This window comes from Podarcis filfolensis (assembly GCF_964270895.1).
Source record: "Podarcis filfolensis genome assembly, chromosome: 18".
Taxonomy (NCBI): domain Eukaryota; kingdom Metazoa; phylum Chordata; class Lepidosauria; order Squamata; family Lacertidae; genus Podarcis; species Podarcis filfolensis.
This window is the reverse complement of record NC_139622.1, coordinates 11,866,909-11,891,699: the sequence shown is the minus strand read 5'-3', so window position 1 is coordinate 11,891,699 and position 24,791 is coordinate 11,866,909. Positions and strand designations below refer to the sequence as shown.

At 52.9% G+C, this 24,791-nt stretch overlaps 2 protein-coding genes across 6 annotated transcripts in view; both read left to right on the top strand.

Annotated features, from left to right (window-relative positions):
* The window catches only part of PALM (paralemmin), a 49,510-nt gene extending 43,145 nt beyond the window's left edge, over positions 1-6,365 (top strand). For 2 of the 3 annotated variants that reach the window (XM_083594789.1, XM_083594790.1), the window contains one exon: positions 1,204-6,365. In XM_083594789.1, coding sequence (XP_083450915.1) covers positions 1,204-1,769 — 566 coding nt within the window. In that variant the 3' untranslated portion in view covers positions 1,770-6,365. The remainder of the gene's footprint in view (positions 1-1,203) is intronic. The other variant, XR_014543355.1, reaches the window with a different exon arrangement.
* A 6,630-nt stretch (positions 6,366-12,995) lies between these two features.
* The window catches only part of MISP (mitotic spindle positioning), a 58,391-nt gene continuing 46,595 nt past the window's right edge, over positions 12,996-24,791 (top strand). For 2 of the 3 annotated variants that reach the window (XR_014543327.1, XM_083594504.1), the window contains exons 1-4: positions 14,049-14,753; positions 18,861-20,858; positions 22,045-22,232; positions 24,499-24,537. Coding sequence is in view for 2 of the 3 variants with exons in the window: in XM_083594504.1 (XP_083450630.1) it covers positions 18,995-20,858; positions 22,045-22,232; positions 24,499-24,537 (2,091 nt within the window). In the remaining variant the exon portion in view is untranslated. Of the gene's footprint in view, positions 13,109-14,048; positions 14,754-18,860; positions 20,859-22,044; positions 22,233-24,498; positions 24,538-24,791 lie in introns of those variants that run through there. The other variant, XM_083594505.1, reaches the window with a different exon arrangement.

Below are 24,791 nucleotides of genomic sequence, written 5' to 3'. Positions count from 1 at the left end.
TTGATGCTTTACGTTTGGCTGCAAGCCAGGGAGAGGGGCCTCCCTTTCAATCCCGAAATGCAACGCAGCGTAGAAACTATTTGAAATGAAATGAAATAAATAGGTTCCCCTAGCTTGAGCAGATGTCTGCTCCTATCATGCCACGGGGCGCTGCGTAAAAACCCCCAAGGATTTCTGCAGGTTCTCAGGAGGGAATGCATCTTTTAAATAGAGGCCTTCTTGAATATCTATCGCGCAGGAAGTAACGCAGAAATGAGCCTCTGGGTGTTGCAAGGCTCCGGCTCCCATCGCCTGTGACCATTGGCCATGCTGGCCGCTGGGAGTTGGAGCTTGTCAATGTATGGATGCTTTAGTTGAGGTTCCTGCATTGCAAAGGGGGTTGGTCTAGATGACCGCTGGGTGTCCCTGCCAATCTACGATTCTACGGCTCTTTTGAACCCAGAGAAGTCAATGGGTTTACTACAAGGTAAGTGAGGGAAAGATCGCAACTTCTGATGGTCCTTGCAGAGGCAATAATAATAATAACGATATTTATACTCCGCCCATCTGGCTGGGTCTCCCCAGCCACGCTGGGCGGCTTCCAGCAGAATATGAAAATACAACGATTCATCAAATATTAGAAGCTTCCCTAAACAGGGCTGCTTTCAGATGTTATCTAAAGGTCAAGTAGTTGTTTATCTCCTTGACATCTGGCAGGAGGGCGTTCCACAGGGCGGGTGCCACCACCGAGAAGGCCCTCTGCCTGGTTCCCTGTAACCTCGCTTCTTGCAGGGAGGGAATCGCCAGAAGGCCCTCGGGAGAGGGACCCCGGTGTCCGGGGTGGAGATGCTCCTTCAGGTCTACTGGGCCATTTAGGGCTTTCAAGGTCAGCACCAACACTTTGAATTGTGCTTGGAAACATCCTGGGAGCCAATGTAGGTCTTTCAGGACCGGTGTTATATGGTCTCCACTCCTAGTCCCCAATCTGGCTGCCGCATTCTGGATTAGTTATAGTTTCTGGGTCATCTTCAAAGGCAGCCCCACGGAGAGCGCGTGGCAGTAGTCCAAGCGGGAGATAACCAGAGCATGCACCACTCTGGCCAGACAGTCCGCGGGCAGGGATTGGACATGAGTCGTTCTGCCCGCCGATGAAACAGTCTTAACCACTGAGTATGGTTCCGTGTCGGGGCTCAAGGCTTTTTCTCTTTGCCTCTTTTCTTGCAGTGGTGCACGCGGTCCGCGTCGAAGACGGGGCGCTGGAGAACGGCTTGCAGCAGCTCAGCTCCTCCGAGGTGGACGAGCTCATCCACAAGGCCGACGAGGTGACCCTGAGCGAAGCGTCAGAGGTGGCCAAGGAACCCCGTAGCAACCCGCCAAGCCAGAAGGCCACCCCGAGGAAGGAGATCACCGGTGTCCAGGCGAAACCGGTGGAAACCCCCAAGTTGATGCCGGCCGGACAAGGCCCCGAACCCAGCGAGGAAAAGCCGGTCACCATGATCTTCATGGGCTACCAGAACGTGGAGGACGAGGACGAAACCAAGAAGGTCCTGGGTCTCGAAGGCACCATCCGGGCGGAGCTGGTGGTGATCGAGGACGCCGAGAACAAGGCAGCGTCGGCGGCAGGGAAGGATCACGCCCCTCCGAACGGCAGCGCGGTGGCGACGGCCGTCCCCCAGAAGGTGGAGAACCAAGCCGGGGAGCCCCCAGCGGCCAACAGCACCGACCCCAAAGACGCAGAGCAAGATCTTGACGCCAAGAAACAGCGCTGCAAATGTTGTTCGGTGATGTAAGGCACCCCCCCCTCGACTCTACAGCCAATCAGGACTGCCTTCTCTCCTCTCCCTCTCCCCCCATAATTCCCACCTCTTCCACAAACTCCTAGGTTTAATGTGGTTGTTTTTTTTTAATTTTTAATTAACAAGACATGCAGTTCCCACCGCTCCCGGAGGTTTTGTTTTTCTGTTCCCTTTAAGTGACTGGGGAAATATTCTAATGCAAGAGTTGGTGGCGGCCCAGCAATGGCCCTGCTACGTCCCATTTCATCTCGATTCGCTTTTTCGTAAACGGAACAGATGCGAAATATATTTATTAGACGGCGTCGTCCTCTGCCCCACACCCCTGCTCCGAAGCAGAATCAGTCGGGAAACCTTAAACCGCTGTGGCCAAAGTTTCTTGGACTCGCGCTCAACCGAATATGAAAGAAAGGGAATCGGGTGCGTTTTGGGATTTCCGCCACTTCGGAACGAACCGGCACATTTTCCGCCAACGGACTTTCTTTCCGCAGAAGGAAATTTAACATTGATTAAGGAGACTCTTTGTTCTCGCGCTTCTGGGGACCTTTGCAAATCTGCCAACCTTCAGAGATCGCTTTCTGGGATCTCCGAGAACGTCACTGGCCAGGTTCTCATGCCGACGAAAGAATCCGGGCCGGTAAAACCCAGTTTCGCACACACCCCCCCTGCCCTGCTGATGTTTAAAAAGACGGTGTTTGGGGGGGAGGGAAACCAGGGTGACTGGAATCGGATGCGATCCGAGGGCAAATGTCCAGAAATTGGGCTTGGCAATCTCCTCCGACGGCGAGACAATCCCGTTCTCCGCAGCTTCGTGGGAAAGCGTCGTGCGAGTCCCGGAAGAAGTTTTGGGGAGATTGCGATGGTCGGACCTTGACAGCTCTGAGACCGTCAGTGTTGACGTGGCTTCGTTTTCCCTCCTTAATTCTTCGACGGTTACCTCTCTGGTTTGTAAAAATTGTAGGACTGACCGGCGGTTCCGAACCGAAACCCGGTCGGGAGGAAAATACAGGAGAGGCTGGTTGGTTCGAGCAAAACGGGGGCACCGACCGGTCATGTTTGGTGGGTCCTCAGCCCACTTTCTCACTGCAACCAGACCCTCAGGTGGTGACCTGACTGCCAATTTCCACTCATTCTCAGTGTTGTCCCTTGTTGAGAAACCAGGAGTTCGGGTGGCCACCTGCCACGAATGCTTTAGCCGAGATTCCTGCATTTTATGGGGGTGGGGGTTTGGACGAGAGGACCCTCTGGGGTCATTTCCAACTCTATGATCCTGTGAGTTGGCTCCTCTGGCGCCACCTGCTGACAACCTCCCACCTCGCAGACCCAAATTGCCCTGGCGACCACTGCTGGCAAAAGATACTTACTCGCTTAGGTGAGGGCCAGCAAGCGAAGCCGAGAGCGCCAGCTGGGAGGGCCTGATCCGTCCCAATGATCAGCATGGCTGCAGAAGGCTCAGACAAGGAGGTGAGGCAGCCGGGCGGTTCTAGCTAGGCTGGGGGGGCCAGTCAGGTATAGACAGAGCAGGTGAGCTGGCTGACGAGCAGGGACAGAAAGGATTTAGATTAGGGGGGTGGGCTTCTGGAGATTCCCGGCACCTCTGACCATTGGGCCACCTCTGAGGCTGATGGGAAGCGGAGCCTACTGCAAACTTTTGCTGGTCCAAGGGGCTTGTCGTTCCGCTGCCCGCCCGCCCCTCCCTTGCCAAATTTGAAGTGCCAAAGCTGCCAGGGCTTAAGGTGTGTCGCTTGGGTTTCACGGGCCTCCAGAACAGGGTTCCTGCCCTCCCCTGGGGTGCTTTTACGCAAGCAACTACAGCTCACCCTACGGGGTGATCAACCACCCTCTTTGCAATCACGGGGCTGCCCGCCTAACAGGGGTATCGCTGGGTGCTCTGAAAGGTACGCGCCGGACAAATTTGCACCAGATTTATGTCGGTCAGTGTATATCTGTTTGGACCAGTGTTTCCCCTCGTCAGTCAATGGCTTACTCTGTCCATCAGCTGCCTCTTCCTGCTCTTCTGCCCGTCACAAGCCCTGGCACAACCTACTGGAAGGCTCCCAGCCTCCCGCAGCCACCTGTCCCAATGGCCAGCGGTGCCCGCTGTGCCCAAGTCCGCTTCTGCCTCCCCAGCTATGCAGAGACGTATTAAGCGCTAGCAGCTGCATCCGCAAAGTTCATCCCAACCCGCGTCCCCTTTCTGTGCCCCCTTTGTGATGCGTGGAAGGCCACCCTCTGTTGACCCCCTTGTTCCAAGCTGGCATAAGGAAGTGCCTTGAGGGATCCCCAAGCTGCTCATCTCATGTCCCCCAACGTTTCTCCCGTGAAAATAGGGACGTCCTATTCCATTCCCTCCAATGTTTCTCCCCTGAAAATAGGGACGTCCTATTCCATCCCCTCCAGCGTTTCTCCCCTGAAAATAGGGACGTCCTATTCCATCCCCTCCAACATTTCTCCCCTGAAAATAGGGACATCCTATTCCGTCCCCTCCAGCGTTTCTCCCCTGAAAATAGAGACGTCCCATTCCATCCCCTCCAACATTTCTCTCATGAAAATAGGGACGTCCGATGTTCTATGTTTTATTATGTTTTTATATATGTTGGAAGCTGCCCAGAGTTAGAAGGGTGGGGTATAAATGATAAAATCATCATCATCAACATCATTTTTATTATGAAATAGGACGTCCCTATTTTCACTGGAGAAAGATTGGAGGGGATGTAGGTCCATCTAGACCCAACTCCTCACATCTGTTATATCACTGTTTACAACATGGCTGCTCCAAAATGGGAACAGGAAGTGGGGCGGTGTCTCTCCCTTCCGTTCCCCTGTCTCTGGGGTTGGAAAACGATGTTGTCTTGACAGGGGTTGCCTCTCAAATTTCCACAGACCAAGCCAGTTTTTTCGGGATAGGGGAGACTGGCGAGGGCAAAGGAGGTTTCCCAAAAACCAGTGCCGATTGAAAATATTGAGGAGGAAAAGTTGAGCCGAGATAACTACGGTAATTGGGCCCTAAGATGCTTGCAGGATTGCGCTCGGAAGTTAGGACAACGCCAAGCTTATAAACCGGTGTGGGATTGTTGCATTTACTGCGCGATAAAAGAATAAATCGGTGGATGGTAGGAGATGCTTGGAAGTCAGGGAGTTCAGGGCTGCGCTTTCAAGAGTGTAGGGAGAAGGAATTGAGCAGATTCCGGGAATCCCTTGGGATCCCTTGTCAAGTTTCCCCCTTTTTAAGGGAAATTCCCTTATTCCGAATAGGATTCCTCGCAAGAAAAGGGGGACGTTGACAGCTATGCCTTGGGTCAATGGAGTCTGGATCCCTGCCACCAGGCAGAGGTGAGCAGGCCCACACATTCCCCCATTTTGTTATGGGGAGCTGAAGAATGGGGGGCAGAAGGGGAGAGTTTCGCACCCCCCCAAATAACTTCCGAAACAACATTGGGGAGGCGGGTGCCAAGACCTCCCCAAACGTCTGATCCGATGGGCTTTATTTTTCGGGGGTTTTTTGGCCTGGGACCCCAAACTCCGTTGTCCAGACCAAGAAGTTGACCCCCTCTTAGAACTTTTGCCCTCCTCAAGCCTGGCTTTTAGGGCTGGGGCAGGTGGAGGAGACCAGCTAGGAACTGCTTATGAAACGGGCGCTGGCCATTTAACGCCGCCGATGCCGTGTCCTTGCTGGATGTGGGGCATCGTCCCCGCTGTCCCCCGCCCCTAGCCACCCTTATCGGGGAAGAGACCAGGGCAGCTGGACGTCTCCGCCATGCCGCCGGTCAGCCGGCCTCTTCTCCTGTCCTCGGTGCCACCCCGGAACAGCCAAATGGCCGCGATTCGGAGAAATATACGTGGCAAGAACCTGGACTTATTTGAAGACCACGGGAGGGAACGGTCAGGCAGCCTGGATTTGAGTAAGGGCACTAATGCGGGTGGCGCTGTGGGTTAAACCACAGAGCCTTGGGCTTGCCGATCAGAAGGTCAGCGGTTCAAATCCCTGCGACGGGGTGAGCTCCCGTTGCTCGGTCCCTGCTCCTGCCAACCTAGCAGTTCGAAAGCACAAAGTGTAAGTAGATCAATAGGTACCACTCTGGTGGGAAGGTAAACGGTGTTTCCATGCGCTGCTCTGGTTTGCCAGAAGCGGCTTAGTCCTGCTGGCCACATGACCCGGAAGCTGTACGCCGGCTCCCTCGGCCAATAAAGCAAGATGAGCGCCGCAACCCCAGAGTCAGCCACGACTGGACCTAATGGTCAGGGGTCCCTTTACCTTACCATCAGGTTCTCTGGAGAGGTCACAACTGGTGCGTCTGCCCCCTTCGCTCGCTCCTCTGTCTCATCTAGCGTGTAAGACGTGGGGGTCCCCACTCCACCCCCAAGCCCTCCTTCGTGCTCCCGGTCCTCTGTCGCAGATCTGGCCCCCTTGGCTCGCACTTCCCTTGTTTCTCCCCAGCTTTATCGACCACCCACCACCAGCTGTTTCGACGTCCCACCTCTCCCTGCCACCAACCTCGCCGCTGTTTCCCCGCCGGTTGGTTTGTAATATGCCTGAACAGAGCAAAATAATAATAATAATAATAAAGGTGTGAATCATCTGGGGGGACGAAACCAGATCTGTGGATATCTCTCTTTGCCTGTCTGAACAATTGGGAATTCCCACACCTCTGTGTTTGACGCACTGACGCAATACCCCCTTTAAACAGCCATGGACTCCCCACCAAAGATCCTGGGAAGTATAGTTTCCCGGGAGGCTCCCTGTTCCACTTGCAGAACTACAGTTCCCAGAGTTCTCTGCTGCGACGACTCATAGCTTCCCTGAAGAATCCTGGGAAGTATAGTTTCCTGGGAGGCTCCCTGTTCCCCTTGCAGAACTACACTTCCCAGAGTTCTCTGCTGCGAAGGCTCCTTGCTTCCCCCAAAGAACCCTGGGAACTGTAGCTAAGAGGCTCTTGACCCCCTCAGAGAACTAGAGTTCCCAGGGTGGCTTAACAGCCGGTCCTTCTTTCCCAGGGAACTCTGGGTATAGTATGTCTGGGAGGGGACCACACACAGCTCCTGGAGGGCCACATATCAGCAGTGGGTGGGGCCACAGGGAAAGTAGGCGGGGCAACACATGTCAGTCCATCTTGCCTTTGCGGAGTTGGGCTAATTTGCTACACACACCCCCCTTTGCTATCCTCCCTCCAGCCCCAAGCAAGAATTTGAGGGTGCATTGTAGCCGGGAACTCAAGGAACACACAAGGCAGGGCTGGCGAAGGGTGTGGCCTGAGGAGGGGGTGTGGCTACAGAGGGGCGTGGCCTGGGGACAGTTCCGAGGGCCGGAGGGCCACATCTGAGACCAATGTCTACAGTGAAGTTGGCTTGATGGCTAGCCAACACACCTCATCCTTTGCCACAGGTCGGAAGGACGGATTCGCGCCCCTGAGTTTGCAGTTTCGCAGTTTGCTAGCAAGCAGCAGTAGAAAGGGATATACCGTATTTTTCGCTCCCTAAGACACACCTAGTTTTTAGAGGAGGAAAACAAGAAAAAAAAAATATTCTGAACGAAACAGTGGGTGTATGATTTTTGTGGTTCATGCTGTGGCCACAGACATGTGATCTGATGGTGAATTTGGGGTGACCCAATGCAAAAATCCTGAGGATCCATGTGGATCCGTGCTTTGTAACCACGTTTTTGCACCATTGCGGCCCCACGAAACAGTGGGTGTGTGATATTTTTGGTGCAGGCTGTAGCCATGGACATGCTACATGATCTGATGGTGAATTTGGGGTGACCCAATGCAAAAATCCTGAGGATCCATGGGCTTTTACCTACCCCCTTATCTCTCTCCCGATCCCACCGATCAGCTGCTTCCTTTCAACACCCCCTTCCCTCTTGTTTGCCTTAGTGTCTTTTCCTTAGCTGGAGCAGTTTTTTGCTCCTCCTTTTCCTCTAATTTCTCTCCTTATTGCTTTAGTCTTCTTGTTTTCCCCCCTTTGCAAGTTTGCTGTCTTTACCTCCCTCCTCCCAGGCAGCCTCCTTTATCTCTGGCGTCCCTTATCTCTCTCCCCGATCGGCAAACGATCAGCAGCTTCGTTTCAACACCCATTTCCCTCTTTCAAAAAACGAGAGCATGATCTGCTTTTTGCCCCTGGGCAATTCGGCTCCAGGGACCACGCATTCGCTCCATAAGACGCACAGACATTTCCCCTTACTTTTCAGGAAGAAAAGAAGTGCATCTTGTGGAGCGAAAAATACGGTATCCCGAAATGAAGGGATTCATAGCCAAGTCCCCACGGGGAGTCCACAGCCGCTGTCTCTAGGAGTGGACAGCCACACACCTAAGGAAGGTTCTTAGCCATGCCCCCTAGGAGAGTTCAAATGCCCACGTTGGATAGGGTCAACGTCACGATTTATCCGATCTCCAATCCCTGAGAGTAAACTGCACCGAACTCCAAGGTGAAGGTTCAACTTGCAGGACACGTGGAGCTTTAACTTAACGCACTGCAACTTTTCCGCTTGCAAGCCGAAACGCAGGCAAGGAGCACTGCCGGTTTAACTGCTGGCCTGAAGCAGGGACCCCATCAAAGAAAAGGGCAGTAGTACCCAGCCTCTCTGCTCAATTATCTCCAGCTGTTTTCTAAGCTTCCTGAATGCGGATCGACACGAAGCAGAACACAAAAGTCTCGTTATTGTTCGCTTGTCAGAGCTGGAGGGGAGAGGGCATCAAATTACCGTATTTTTTGCTCTATGACACTCACTTTTCCCCTCCTAAAAAGTAAGGGGAAATGTGTGTGCGTCTTGTGGAGCGAATGCAGGCTTCACAGCTATCCCAGAAGCCAGAACAGCAAGAGGGACCGCTGCTTTCACTGCGCAGCGATCCCTCTTGCTGTTCTGGCTTCTGAGATTCAGAATATATTTTTTTCTTGTTTTACTCTTCCAAAAACTAGGTGCGTCTTATGGTCTGGTGCGTCTTATAGAGCGAAAAAATACGGTATGCCAGGCATGTCCAACAGGTCAATAACTTTGGGTCTCTCCCCCCAAAAAGGTTCAACAACTGGGTAGATCGCTGCCAGTTTAGCATATCTGGAGGGAGAAAAGCCACAAAGCCTGACCGATAGCCCGGTCGGTACAGCATGAGGCTCTTGACCACCCCACCCATGGGTGCTCCAAAGTCACCCTGGTCAGCAATATTCCGGTCTCTGCATTTTGCCCGGTCAGCACCCCATGAGCCCCCATCCTTTTGTTTGAGGTTGCCAACAATGTCCTGGATTGCGCACACACACACACACACACACACACACACCCCAGTCAGCTTGTGCTTAGCTCCCAGGGTTTGGGTCCTTTGTCCCCAGCAAATCCCAGAAAACACCAGAGCGGTGTGGCCGGCCTCCCCAAAAATAAAGCCAAGTTGTCGGAACAGCAGGATCCCTTCGGAAAAAGGTTGAGGGATTAAACCAGGCCATGGATCCCGGAGGTGAGTCTTGGAAGAATCTGCTCGGGGGGAATTAAATCCGCCCCACCTGCGAAAGGAGTCTGGCTGCTGCACCCCTGCGTCACCCAGCAGCCAGGTCTGTCCTGATCCCCACTGCGGATGGCTCAGCTCTGCTTTGCTCCTGGTGCGGAGAGGCGAGGGAAAAGCCTGACCCTTTCCTTCTGAGAATGGACACATTCAGGTGAGCTGATAAACCCATAGTCGGGGACGCTGTTGTAACCACAAGAACAACTTATTTATACCTGTCCATCTGGCTGGGTTTCCCCAGCCACTCTGGGCAGCTCCCAACAGAATATTAAAAACACGACAAAACATCAAACATTAAAAGCTTCCCTAAATGGGGCTGCCTTCAGATGTCTTCTAAAAGTCAGATAGTTGCTTATTTCCTTGACATCCGGCAGGAGGGCGCCACCACCGAGAAGGCCCTCTGCCTGGTTCCCTGTAACCTCACTAGGTCAGGCAGAGAGGCAGCGACTGGCCCAAAGTCCCACCCAGTGAGCTTCAGGCCAAGGGGAGATTTGAACCCGGGTCTCTCAGTTCCCAGTAAGTCACTCTAACCCCTAAACCATACTGGCTCTCTGATTTTCCCACCAGCCGCTTGGGGCGGCTTCCAGTACATATGAAAACAGTATTAAACTTCCCTAAACAAGGCTGCCTTCAGATGTCTTCTAAAAGTCAGAGAGTTGCTTATTTCCTTGACATCTGATGGGAGGGCGCCACCACCGAGAAGGCCCTCTGCCTGGTTCCCTGCAACCTCACTTCTCGCAGGGAGGGAACCGCCAGAAGACCCTCGGGAGATGGACCCCGGTGTGTCCGATAGATAAAGGTAACAAAAATTTGTACGCATTGAAATTTCGGAAGAAGAAGAAGAAGACGACAGATGTAATTGAACGAGGTGGGGAGAAAGCTATCTGCAATTCCTCACACACACACACACACACACTCAACGCAGAGAAATGTCACAATATGACAAAGTCCTTGTCCCTTTTGCTCTCTTGAGAAGGACGTTCCACACCCTCAGATTTTAGCAGCGCTGAAAGCAGACACTCCTGGTTGCTTCTAACTCACATTCCAAGCCCGCCGCTGATCTCTCCCTCCTCGCAGACCGCCTCTTACCCCGGAGGGTTGGCTGTGCGTTGACGGACAAGGTAGCTTCTACCTGTCCAGGTGTACTCCCAGCCGCTCTCGGCTTCCTCTTCCTCCTCGCTTTGGCTCCCAATCCCGGCGGCTTCTCCTGTTTTCCGAAGCTCCTTCCAAGGCCCAGGTCAGCCTCACCGTTCCGGAGCAAGGATGCTTAGATAAACTCCCCCTGCAGCGGTTTCTTTGTACGACGCTAGACTTTCAAAGGTGCAGGTAAGAAGGGGGGAATATTTAATCCCAAAATCGTAATTCCAGCCCCCCAAACTGTGTACACGTAGCTTTCTCAGTTTAGCTTCGGCACAGCTCAGCGTGATCTGGGTAATTCAACAATATGTGGCCTTTTAAATTACTGGGGGGGTGTTTATAATAATAATAATAATAATAATAATAATAATAATTATTATTATTATTATTATTATTTATTATTTATACCCCGCCCATCTGGCTGGGCTTCCCCAGCCACTCTGGGTGGCTTCCAAAAAAAATATTAAAATACTCTAATACATCAAACATTAAAAGCTTCCCTAAAGAGGGCTGCCTTCAAATGTCTTCTAAAAGTCTGGTAGTTTTGTTCTCTTTGACATCTGGTGGGAGGGCGTTCCACAGGGAGGGCGCCACCACCAAGAAGGCCCTCTGCCTGGTTCCCTGTAACCTCGCTTCTCGCAGGGAGGGAACCACCAGAAGACCCTCGGGAGATGGACTACGGTGTCCGGGGTGGAGACGCTCCTTCAGGTCTATTGGGCCGTTTAGGGCTTTAAAGGTCAGCACCAACTCTTTGAATTGTGCTCGGAAACGTACTGGGAGCCAATATAGGTCTTTCAAGACCGGTGTTATGTGGTCTCGGCGGCCGCTCCCAGTCACCACTAGCTGCCGCGTTCTGGATTAGTTGTAGTTTCCGGGTCACCTTCAAAGGTAGCCCCACGTAGAGTGCATTGCAGTAGTCCAAGCGGGAGATAACTAGAGCATGCACCACTCTGGCAAGACAGTCTGTGGGCAGGGAGGGTCTCAACCTGCGTACCAGATGGAGCTGGTAGACAGCTGCCCTGGACACAGATTTGACCTGTGCCTCCATGGACAGCTGCGAGTCCAAAATGACTCCCAGGCTGCGCACCTGGTCCTTCAGGGGCACAGTTGCCCCATTCAGGACCAGGGAGTCCCCCACACCTGCCCATCTCCTGTCCCCCAAGAACAGTACTTCTGTCTTGTCAGGATTCAACATCAATCTGTTTTTGTTTATTACGTGTGTGTGTGTGTGTGTGTGTGTTTGTCTGTGTAGCTAGCTAGGGGTGATGGGAGTTGTAGTTCAACAACATCTGGGCACCCACAGGTTGAGAGAGGCTGAATTTGGATGCTAGACTCGAAATTGTTGCCTGATAAAGTAAAAAATGTGTTCGGATGCAATTTGCAAGATTTTGACTGCGCAAGGGCCTCCGTAGGCGTTTAATCCAGAAGAACGGCTGATTTGTTGCCGAACCGGCAAAGACGAGGAGATCTGCCCCCTCTCCCCAGCCTCCTTGAAGAATTTGTTTCCTCCACCTGAACCAACCTGTCTGACCAGTGACAAGCAGGTAACAAATAGCGCCAGCACTGGGAGAGAGCATCCTACTTTCCAAAATATCCCTGAAGGAGCATCTCCACCCCCATCGTTCAGCCCGGACGCCGGGGTCCAGCTCCGAGGGTCTTCTGGCAGTTCCCTCCCTGTGAGAAGCAAGGTTGCAGGGAACAAGGCAGAGGGCCTTCTCGGTGGTGGCACCCTCTCCCATCAGATGTCAAGGAAATAAGCAACTATCTGACATTGGAGGGGATGGAATAGGATGTCCCTATTTTCATGGGAGAAACGTTGGAGGGGATGGAAAAAGATGTCCTTATTTTCACGGGAGAAACGTTGGAGGGGATGGAATAGGACGTCCCTCTTTTCAGGGGAGAAATGTTGGAGGGGATGGAATAGGACGTCCCTCTTTTTAGGGGAGAAACGTTGGAGGGGATGGAACAGGACGTCCCTATTTTCAGATGAGAAACGTTGGAGAGGATGGAATAGGACGTCCCTATTTTCAGGGGAGAAATGTTGGAGGGGATGGAATAGGGCGTCCCTATTTTCAGGGGAGAAACGTTGGAGGGGATGGAACAGGACATCCCTCTTTTCAGGGGAGAAACGTTGGAGGGGATGGAATAGGACGTCCCTATTTTCAAGGGAGAAACGTTGGAGGGGATGGAATAGGACGTCCCTATTTTCAAGGGAGAAACGTTGGAGGGGATGGAATAGGACGTCCCTATTTCATCGGATAAATGTTGGAGGGGATGACATTACCCAAATCAAGGACATCATCCCATGGGCAAGATCAGGGAACGCTCCATGCCAGCTTCCCCAACACCCAGTTGCCATCGGAAGAGAAGAAGGGCAGGGGAACCAGCCCTGGAGCGAACTGGCAATAAACTGTCCTTGGGAAGGCTGGAGTTCGGCGCCCGTCCCGTGAGAATCCCCTTTTTTAATAGCCCATAATTGCCAGGATGCAAAGGGAAAAAACCTCCAGTTTCTATTGCCCTGTGGGAATGTGGCCACATCGAGGGTGTGGCTCTGGCGTCAGAAGCCGTGGACTTTGCTTTTTGGACGTGCTCTTAAGAGCGGTTTTTCGGGTCCTAACAGTCCTAACTGAGTTGCCTCCATCCCTGAGAGACATTCCTGCAGCCAGAGACCTTCCTGGATCGAGAACGAGGAGTCGGAACCGCACAGAAGTGGTAAGAAGACCCATATTCTCCTCCTGGACCTATGATTCCCAGAGATCTTTGGGAAGAGGGATTAAATCGTTATTATTTAATTGGAAATTGCGGCCATCGTGGCATACTTCCGATAAAAAAAAAGGGACATTGTATTCAATAATAATAATAATTTTATTATTTATACCTCACCCATCTGACTGGCATGCCCCAGCCACTCTGGGTGGCTTCCAGCACATATAAAAACAGAATAAAACATGACACTTTAAAAAAAACTTACTTCAGGGCTGCCTTCAGCTGTCTTCTAAAGCTTGTATAGTTACTTATCTCCTTGGCTGCATGGGCCGCATAACTCCATCCCCTCCAACATTTCTCCCAGTTAAAATAAGAATGTCCTATTTCGTATCTTCCAACGTTTCTCCTGTGAAAATAGGGACGTCCTATTCCATCCCCTCCAACGTTTCTCCCCTGAAAATAGGGGAAATTAAACTGGTTGTATTATTATATTGTATCGTATTGCATTGTAGCATGGGGTGGGTGTGATATATAAACACATGCTCACATGCAACACAGGTAATCCTAAAAATTTAGAATCTGGCTCAGCATGTAGCAGCTTCCTATGTTCCTGCGTATTCTCCTAAAATCTTGTGGCCGTGAGTTCCGTAGGCTAGCGGTGCGCGGTGCAAAGAACCCCTTTTTCTTTCGTCTGGTGGCGCTGTGGTCTAAACCACTGAGCCTCTTGGGCTTGCCGAATGGGAGGTCGGCGGTTCGAATCCCGGCTCCCGTTGTTCTGTCCCAGCTCCTGCCAACCTAGCAGTTCGAAAGCATGCCAGTGCAAGTAGATAAATAGGTACCACTGCGGCGGGGAAGTAAACAGCGTTTCCATGCGCTCTGGTTTCCACCATGCGCCAGAAGCGGTTAAGACCTGCCAGCCACACAACCCGGAAAGCTGTCTGCACACAAACGCCGGCTCCCTCGGCCTGAAAGCGAGATGAGCGCCGCAACCCCATAGTCGCCTTTGACTGGACTTAACCTTTCAAGGGGCCCTTTAACTTTCACCCTTTACCTAAAAACTTGTGGCCATGAGTTCCGCAGGCTAGAGCGGCGCAAAGAAAGCCCCTTTCTTTCGTCTGGTGCCGAATCTCCTCTGGATCGGTTCCGTTGGAGGTGACCTCCCCATATCTCCTGTCTCTGCCCCCAAACTTTAAAAGAAAAAACATCAACTTTGCTCGCATGGTGCATTAAGCCAGAGACCCTTGACTTCCAGGCCATTGATCCCAGATTTGTGGCTTTCTCTGAAGCTGGTGGGAGCGGAAGCACCCAGGAAGGGCATTGAGCCACGAAACCGTTTTTGAAACTTGACGTTTATTTTGCCCTCCGCTCGTTCCTAGAATTCCTCTAGGGAGGAGGGGAGTTTTGAGGTTCTTATCAGGCTGGTGCAGCCTGTGCACTCCCAGTGTGCCTGCGCCTTGTTCGAAACCAGGCATTTGGGTGCCCCCTAAGAGGCCTCTCTGTGGGGTGAGACGAGGGGAGAGACAGAGACAGAGAGAAAAGGCCCCATGTGGTTTCTGCCTCTTGCGGAAAACGCTCTTTGCTCCAGGTTCAGGAACAGAGGAATGTACTTTGCTCAGCCTGTGACAGGAGGAATGGATTTCTGTTTCGGCAGGTTGGTTTCAGCGGTGGGCACAGGGATGGGACAGGGTCCGGGCCCCCGCGGGACGGAGAGCTTTGGGTGGGATTTGAAGGTAAGGCAGAGCTGCCTCTGGGAGGGTCAAGAGGGCAGCTGGCCTTATGAAAGCTCAACTTAAAAATGCATTAATTAAAAAAGGGGTCTTGCAAGCAGGTTGTGCCCGGTCCTCCTGGAGAGAGCTTTGGGTGTGGGGCTCAGAGAGGCCAAGGCCCCCTTGCAAATATCTCCCCTGGCATGTTAGAGGATGGAGCTGAAAGCACCCAAGGTTGCAGGTTTGATCCCCATATGAGGGAGAGTGGCTGAAAAAGCTTGCTGACCCCTGCTTTAGGTAAAGGTAAAGGGACCCCTGACCATTAGGTCCAGTCGTGGCCGACTCTGGGGTTGCGGCGCTCATCTCGCTTTATTGGCCGAGGGAGCCGGCGTACAGCTTCCGGGTCATGTGGCCAGCAGGACTAAGCCGCTTCTGGCGAACCAGAGCAGTGCACGGAAACGCCGTTTATCTTCCCGCCGGAGCGGTACCTATTTATCTACTTGCACTGGTGTGCTTTTGAACTGCTAGGTTGGCAGGAGCAGGGACCGAGCAACGGGAGCTCACCCCGTCATTGTGGGGATTCAAACCGCCGACCTTCTGATCAGCAACTCCTAGGCTCTGTGGTTTAAGCCATAGCGCCACCTGCGTCCCCGACCCCTGCTTTAAAGGTTTCCAACTCGACCTTTCAGTCCCTCTTGCCAATCAGAGAGGTGCCATGCCAACTCAGGAATTCCTGACCTCGCCCCGAACCTGTCCGTCTCTTTCCAGTTCGGCCAAATTATTTTAAGGTGTGCTCATTCCATCAGCGGTTTGCCCCTCCCCGAACTTTGCCCACCCCACGGACCTTATCTCAAGCAGAGAAGTCAAAAGTCCTTCTCAGGGCGGCAGCAGCAGGGTGTTGTGAGGCTGTGGAATGCCAGCCTCGCAGGTGACGCTGCTGTCAAAATCCGCCCTGCTGACCCGACAGCGGTCCCGGATTTGGAGAGCTCTGTCAGGGCCAGGAGGAAGGATTTGGAGCACGTTGTTGGAAGATAGGTGCAAGCGAGTGAGAGACATGGGATCACAGAATGGTAGAGTTGCGAGGGACCCCCAGAGGTCATCCATCCCAACCCTCTTGCAGTGCAGGAATGGCCACCCGACCTCTGCTTAAAAACCTCCAAGAAGGCAGAGCCCGCTACCTGCTGTCCGTCGCACGGTCAAGCGGCTCTCAGCACCAGAAAGCTTTTTCCTAATGTTGAGCCGGGATCTCCTGTCTTGGAACTTAAAGCCACTAATAATAATAATAATAATAATAATAATAATAATAATAATAATAATATATCTATACCCCGCCCATCTGGCTGGGCTTCCCCAGCCACTCTGGGCGGCTTCCGACAAAATATTAAAATACATTTTAGGGTTGGAATGCAGCCTAGAATAGCATTCGCCTTTGGGGCCGCTGGTGGTGCTGTGGGTGAAACCACAGAGCCTAGGACTTGCCGATCAGAAGGTCGGCAGTTCGAATCCCCGCAATGACGGGGTGAGCTCCCGTTGCTCAGTCCCTGCTCCTGCCAACCTAGCAGTTCGAAAGCACGTCAAAGTGCAAGTAGATAAATAGGTACCGCTCCGGCGGGAAGGTAAACGGCGTTTCCGTGCGCTGCTCTGGTTCGCCAAAAGCAGCTTAAGTCATGCTAGCCACATGACCCGGAAGCTGTACGCCGGCTCCCTCGGCCAGTAAAGCGAGATGAGCGCCGCAACCCCAGAGTCGGCCACGACTGGACCTAATGGTCAGGGGTCCCTTTACCTTTATCAACTTGCTAGGCTTTTCCAAAGAGGGCGAGGAAGTGAGTTGGCGTTCTTCACCACCAGACAGAGAAACCCTGGAAGTGCAAACTAATTCAGACACACACAGAGAGACACACACAGTGAGCGGAGAAGGAAACAACGGCTGCCTTGTTCTCCCCGGTGGGAGAAAACACTGGCTCGCAGTAGGTAACTCTACCGCGTGGTTTAATTCTCAGATCTATCTTCCTGGGAATCTTTCAGGGCCCTGCTGGGGCCAGGTGGATGAAAAGAGTGAAGGTGTCCTCCCTGGCGGGTGCCTCTGCCACCGAAATACCACCCTCCCCGATTGCCAAGCGACGATTTAAGCTCCTGAGTCTGCTCCCCTTCCACCCCCAGAATGTTTTGTGTTGTCCGCGAGTCAGCGCCCATTTCCTCGGCCCCCGGGGTCAATGGCTGCTGCCCTTTACAGCTTGTGAAACTCCCATTTATGACCTGCGGCTTTCTGTTAATTCTCTCTTCTGCAAAACCAGATAGGCAGGGGGCGAGTCCACTAAGGAGGCGGTTTACGGTTGTGCGAACAAAACTATGAGCGACCCAACCACCTTTATCTCGTCTCCCTGGCATTGTTGTTGTTGTTGAGTCGTTTAGTGGTGTCCGCCTCTTCGTGACCCCCTGGACCAGAGCACGCCAGGCCCTCCTGTCTTCCACTGCCTCCCTCATGCTGGTAGCTTCGAGAACACTGTCCCACCATCTCGTCCTCTGTCGTCCCCTTCTCCTTGCGCCCTCCATCTTTCCCAGCATCAGGGTCTTTTCCAGGGAGTCTTCTCTTCTCATGAGGAGGCCAAAGTCTTGGAGCCTCAGCTTCAGGATCTGTCCTTCCAGTGAGCACTCAGGGCTGATTTCCTTCCGAATGGAGAGGCTGGATCTTCTTGCAGTCCATGGGACTCTCAAGAGTCTCCTCCAGCACCAGAATTCAAAAGCATCCATTCTTCGGTGTCTTGAGTGATAAATTCTCATTTCTCCCAGCAGAGGGCAATCGGTGCTTTGCTATTCTGCTGGGATGGCCTCTAATATAAGGCAGGTCTGCCTTAGAATAATAGAATCAGAGAACTGCAGAGTTGGAAGGGAACATGGGCGTAGACAGGATTTTTTTCTTGTGGGGAGGGGCTCCAAAAAGTTGTTGTGACTCCCCCCCCCCACAAAAAAACTTGGGAAGCATAGTTCGTTAAGGGTTCCTAGAGTTAGGAGATCCTGGTTCCCCTTGTAGAATGACAAGAGTTGACTGCAAAGAGGGATTCGATTGCTAAACCACTCTGGAAATCATAGCTCTGCCTGAAACCCTGGAAATAATAATAATATTTTATTATTTATACCCTGGTTGGGTCTCCCTAGGCACTCTGGGCAGCTCCCAACAGAATATTAAAAACATGATCAAACATTAAAAACTTCCCTAAACATGGCTGCCTTCAGATGTCTTCTAAAAGTCAGGTAGTTGTTTATTTCTTTGACATCTGATGGGAGGGCGCCACCACCGAGAAGGCCCTGGTTCCCTGTAACCTTGCTTCTTGCAGGGAGTGAACTGCCAGAAGACCCTCGGGAGGAGGACCCCAGTGTCCGGGGTGGAGACGCTCCTTCAGGGATACAGAGCCAAGGCCGTTTAGGGCTTTCAAAGTCAGCCCCAACACTTTGAATTGTGCTCGGAAACATCCTGGGAGCCAATGTAGGTCTTTCAAGACTGGTGTTATGTGGTCTCCACTCCCAGTCCCCAGCCTAGCTGCCGCATTCTGGATTAGTTGTAGTTTCCGGGTCACCTTCCAAGGTAGCAGGCAGCCAGAGTGGACGATATCAGCAGCCAGTCTAACCCAGCAGAAGGCAGCTTACTATGTACTGAATGTATGAATAAAGGTAAAGGTAAAGGGACCCCTGACCATTAGGTCCAGTCGTGACCGACTCTGGGGTTGCGGCGCTCATCTCGCTTTATTGGCCAAGGGAGCCGGCCTTCAGCTTCCGGGTCATGTGGCCAGCAGGACTAAGCCGCTTCTGGCGAACCAGAGCTGCGCACGGAAACGCCGTTTACCTTCCCACCAGAGCGGTACCTATTTATCTACTTGCACTTTGACATGCTTTCGAACTGCTAGGTTGGCAGGAGCAGGGACCGAGCAACGGGAGCTCACCCCGTCATTGCGGGGATTCAAACCGCTGACCTTCTGATCGGCAAGTCCTAGGCTCTGTGGTTTAACCCACAGCACCACCCGTGTCATATAATTTCTCCCCCTCTTGCTTCCCAGGGACCGCAAAGCCCTGTTCCTGATGTGAAGGCTGCGCAACGCCACTGGAACACCCAACCTGTGAAAAACATCTAGAGAACATCCTCTCACCTCCTAAGGGGAAGTCTCGGAGGTACCCACTTTCGAAAACGGACATGTACATCCGTAGGCTTGTCTTCACCTCGTCTCCAAGCACAGACCCCGAAGACGAAAAACCGAGCAGCCCCCGGTCCGGTTCGCGAGGGGAGCTGAAGTTTGAAGAGGCAACGGGCGACGAGTATTTTGACTTGGGCCACCACCGCGAGGAGAGGGCTGGGAATGGGTGGGGAACGGCCGAGCCCCCCGAAAACGGGTCAAAGTCCATCAATGGGAGGAAGGACCTTTGGACTTCACCGCCGGACAGAGAGTCCAAGCTGGAGGTGGTCAAATCCGGCTCGCTCTACGACATCCGGGCCTACAAAGGCGAGACAAAGCCTTCGAGGCTTTACGACGGGGACGAAGAGGAGCTGAGGTACAGGATTCGTCCCGAGGAGGCCTCGCCGGAGAAAGCTGAGGAGCTGGAGGAGGAACGGCGGGAGATCATCCGCAGCCAAGTGGTTAGGAAGAGGGCCACCATGGCCCAGAAGTGGAGCTCCACGGAGGAGCTGAAGGCCATCAACGCTGGCCAAGAAGCCGCCCCGGGGACAAGGAGCTATTCCACCGGCTTCGCGGTCTGCTTTGACAGCCCCTCTTCCGGCTGGGAGAGCAGCCCCGTCGACCCTCAAAACATAGACACGGAGAAGATCAACTTTGCCATGGCTCGGCAACAGTTTTTGGAATTGGAGAAGGCCAACCCCAAGATGCTTCTGGGGCCGAGGAAACCGGTGCCCAGCTCGCCGACAACACAAAAAATTCAGGAGCCGATTCCTGGTGTCTACGGCCAGAGAAGAATTGGTTGGTCTCCTGAGTGGGCAGACAGTCACGTTCTCCAAAGAACAGAACCCACATCTCCCAAGCAAGCCCCTATTTGTCAAAACTTGACTGGAGACGGCTGGGATTACGGTCTGCCAGAATTGCCCCAAAACTCAGGTGTTGTGGCGTCAGATGGAAGAAGGGTTTACATCAAAGAGGAGGCGGGAGGACCTCTGGATTGGGAGACCGGTGGCCAAGGCCTTGCCGAAGGAGATCTGGGGTCCTCGGATGAGACACCCATCGAGCGGGAAATCCGTCTGTCGATGGAAAGGGAGGACGCCCACCGCAAAGAGAGAGGGATCCAGCGGGTCAACAGCCGGGACGAGCTGGTGGAAATCCAAACCAAGCCTCTGTTGCTGTCGGCCGACACGCAGCCGGTTTCCTCCCGGAAAGGAAAAGAGAAACACACCGTTTCCTTCTTCGTGCAGAGGGAGATTGAGCAGGAAAGCAGGCGTGAGGAGGACCTGCAGAAGGAAGGGAGGCTGCTCTCCGGGACGTACGACAAGGGGGTCCGACAGGAGTTATCGGAACGCCGGAAAGTGTTCGAAAGGGACGAGGCGGCCCCCATGACGGCAAGGATGCTGGGGGAGCCAGAGGAGGCCCAGAACGGCGACCCCGGGAAAAGGACGGCCGGCCAGGACGCGAAGTCGACCTCAGAGGCCTACCAGCCTTATTTGGCCAGAAAGCAAAGGGGTGACTTTCCCCCTTTTGACCGGAACGACACCATTTTAGGCCAGCAGGTGGATTTCTCAGGCTCTTGGGTACCGGAAGACTCGGGAGAGGAGCCTGTGGTTTTGCGGGAGGGACATTTTGCCATCCCGGTGAGGAAGCTCAAGTTCTCGTCTGCCGGCGACCGGGAACCCCCAACCTCCCGGGGGAAAGAGGGCAGGCTGGAGGGGTCCGCTCCCCGGGAGGAGCTGTACACCGTGAAGACGCGGAGACCCCGGATGTCGGCCCTGATTGACCAGGAGATCCAGGACGCTTTGCAAAGGGAAGTGGAGCTCCAGGAGCAGCGCAGGAGAACTGGGACAGCGGTGCCACCCTCTCGGACGTCGTCGCAGAGCTCGGGTGAGAGGGGCAGGGTTGGGGGGTGGATGCGAATCGCATCAACGCAGCCGTCATTTCATTCACACGATGCCTTTCCATAGCTAGAACCCCGCTCTAGGCGGCTGGCAGCACAGAAAGGTTTGCAGAATTGCGACCATAAGGAAAGGCGGTCACAAGTTACTTATCTAGTTACTTATCTCCTTGAGTTGGGGGTTCCATAGTTCCATCCCCTCCAACGTTTCTCCCGTGAAAAGAGAGACGTCCTATTCCATCCCCTCTAACGTTTCTCCCCTGAAAATAGGGACGTCCTATTCCATCCCCTCCAACGTTTCTCCCCTGAAAAGAGGGACATCCTATTCCATTCCCTCCAACGTTTCTCCCCTGAAAATAGGGACGTCCTATTCCATCCCCTCCAACGTTTCTCCTTTGAAAATAGAGACGTCCAATTCCATCCCCTCCAACGTTTCTCCAATGAAAAGAGGGCCGTCCTATTCCATCCCCTCCAACGTTTCTCCCCTGAAAATAGGGATGTCCTTTTCCATCCCCTCCAACATTTCTCCCGTGAAAATAGGGACGTCCTATTCCATCCCCTCCAACGTTTCTCCCGTGAAAAGAGGGACGTCCTATTCAGTAATAATAATAACCCATCTGACTGAGTTGCCAACTAATTATTATTATTAATAATAATAGTTTGTTATACCCCACCCATCTGGGAAGGTCTCCCCAGCCACTTTAGGTGGCTCCCAACAGAATATTAAAAACACGATAAAACATCAAACATTAAAAGCTTCCCTAAACAGGGCTGCCTTCAGATGTCTTCTAAAAGTCAGGTAGTTGTTTATTTCCTTGACATCTGAAGGGAGGGCGCCACCACCGAGAAGGCCCTCTGCCTGCTTCCCTGTAACTTGGCTTCTCGCTGGGAGGGAACTGCCAGGAGGCCCTCGGAGCTGGACCCCGGTGTCCAGGCTGAACGATAGGGGTGGAGAGGCTTCTTCAGGTATACAATTTAACATTAAACATTACAAACTTCCCTATACAGGGCTGCTTTCAGATGTCTTCTAAAGGTTGCATAGTTACTCATCTCCTTGACATCTGATGGGTGGGCGTTCCACAGGGCGGGCGCCACCAGCGAGAAGGCCCTGCGATATCTCTGAGGTTGCTTTCTTTCTTTTTTAATTTAACTCTCTCTTCTAATTCCCTCCACCAGCTGCTTCAGGAATTGCCGACAGCTACTATGTATCGGCTGCGGCTGCTCCCGATTCCCCTGCGAGCTCGTCTCCCTCACCGTCCCCGCGGCAAGCCTACGCGGGGAAACCATCCTCGGAGCCGGACTGGAGAGCGCAGCGTCCGTCGGCGGAAGAGGAGAAGACGAAGAGGCACAGGGATGGAGGAACGGTAGGGACTTGTCAGCCTCCGCTGCAACGGGGTGTTGGGGGCGGAGGTCGCTGCCTTAGGTAGGAAAATCGTAGAGTTGGAAGGGACCGTGTATTTTCATATTTTGTCATTGTATTTTGATATTTTATTGCAAGCTGCCCAGAGTGGCTGGGGAAACCCAGCCAGATGGGCGGGGTACATAGCTGTCAAGCGTCCCTTATTTGGCGGGACAGTCCCTTATCCCAGCGCCGTGTCCCGCTGCTGTCCCTTATTGATGATGTCCCTTAAATGTCCCGGGTTTCAAAGGAAGCAGCTCCTCTCCCTCCCTCCCTGCCGGCCAGGGAGGAGGGAGGCTCTAACTGGGTTGCTTGGCTGCGTTGCTCACCCAATAAGGAGTCTAAGAACGACTGGGGGGTGGAGCTTGCATGCCTTGTGTCGATCAAATCGGCCGCGTTGCCTGGGGACTCGCCTTTGCTCAGCGCTTCCCAGCGGAGAGGTGACGGTGGTTTTCCTTGCTACATCCCCTTTGCCGCGTTGCTGCGCTGTGGGAACCACCGCTTGAGGCTTCGTTTGGCTCCTGGCTGGGCTTTCTGCCTTGGGCTCGGAGGGGCTCAGAAGTTGAACATACCTGTGCTCTGAAAATCCCTTATTTTGGCTGCTGGTCCCTTATTTCCAAGGCTGCTGGTCCCTTATTTTCAAATCTGTAAGTTGACAGCTATGGTGGGGTATAAATATATCATCATCATCATCATCATCATCATCATCATCATCATTATTATTATGTCCAACCCCTCTGCAATGCAGGAATGAATACACAGCTGTCCCTTACAGGGCTCGAACCTGCAACCTTGCCGTTATCAGCACCACACTCTAACCAACGGAGGGGAAAGTGTCCGCTCTGCATGCAGAAATTCCCCGGTTTTGATCGCTGGCGTCTCCAGGGGGAACAAACCCCAGTTTAATAATAATAATAATAATAATAATAATAATAATAATAATAATAATAATTTATTTATATCCCACCCTCCCCAGCCGAAGCCGGGATCAGAGCAGGCATAGGCAAACTCAGCCATCCAGATGTTTTGGGACTACAATTCCCATCATCCCTGACCACTGGTCCAGCCAGCTGATGGGAGTTGTAGTCCCAAAACATCTGGAGGGCCGATTTGGGGGATGCCTGCCCTAGCGTGCCACTACTGTTCGTCAGTGAAGCAGCGCTGAACTAGATGGAGCCCTGGCCCAGGCAGCTTCCGATTAAAAGCCGGCTTTTGTTTAGAATCAAGAGGTCTAGAATCTTGCATTATCCTTCAGGATAATGAACAAAAGAGCAGCTGTTCAGGTGGCTGCCTGGTTAGATCTACCCGGTGTCTCCAGTCAGAGCTGGAAAAGTCTGAATTGTGGCGGACATCAAGCTGAGAGCTGTGACTCAGCAGAAGACACTTTTCCTGTGTTCCTAATTTGCAAAACACTGGGAGGTGTACAGTCAGCCGTTCCTACTGTAGCAGGAAACACCCCCTCCCAATCATTCAGTTTGTACAAACTTCACACACACTCACACACTACATACGCTACGCTTCTGTTATAAATTCATAGAAAATCAACCATGCATCGGATTTGCACTGTTCCACTTTTATTTTAATCCATGAAGGAAGGACTACAAAACGGGGAAGGTTTGATACAGGGCACCCATAATCCCTTGAGCATACCAGCACATCCACAGGAGCCCTGCCCAGTTGCTATGCCAACCCTGATGGTCCCAGACAGAAGACCATCAAGATCACAAAGAACTTGCATATGGGAGTGGATTCAGCACAGACTGGAACAAAGGACAATAATCAGCTCTTCCCTCTGGGGGCAGGAAACTGCAAACTCCCCTCTGTCACCTGGAAAGTGTTCATGGGGAGGGGGAAAGGGGGAACCAGCCAGGTGACAGGACACTCAGGTTACCACCACAACTCCTCCCTCAACCCCTCCTTTCTGTGATGTATGCATGATGTTTCTGGGGGTGGGGGGCTTGATCTACAGGGTGGCAATTTCAAAAGTCTTTATAAGACCGTGCACACCATTTTTTCTGTGTCTTTCCTCTCTCCTGCAAGTGAGGGGAGCACCCTGTTGCAGCAGTTCAATAAAGGCCAAGCCTACAGGCTGCTGTTTTGCTCCACGTTATCCTGGTTGGTGTCTTTGTTTTTGTCCAAGGGAGCCCTCGGATTTTTCCGATAACACTACGGAATATCCCCTCCCTGCCAGATTTCCTGTTCTCTTATTTTCCTCCTCTTTCCCTCCCCAGTATGCTGGCATTGATCTGCACGACGAAATCGACTCCGAGGTAAGACCGTGCCCTTGCCCTGCGGGGAGAAAGCCTTACACTGTCTTACTCAGAAGTAAGCCCCTCTGTATTCAATGGTCCAAACTGCAGCCTTGCACTCCAATCCTAGGCGGGTTTTTTTACTCAAAAGGAAGTCCCGCTGAGCAGTGGCATAGCGTGGGTTGTCAGCACCCGGGGCAAGGCAAGTAATTTGCGCCCCCTAACCCAGGTAGGGGCAGAGAGCTGCGAGTGCGAGCGCCCCCCCAGATGTTGCG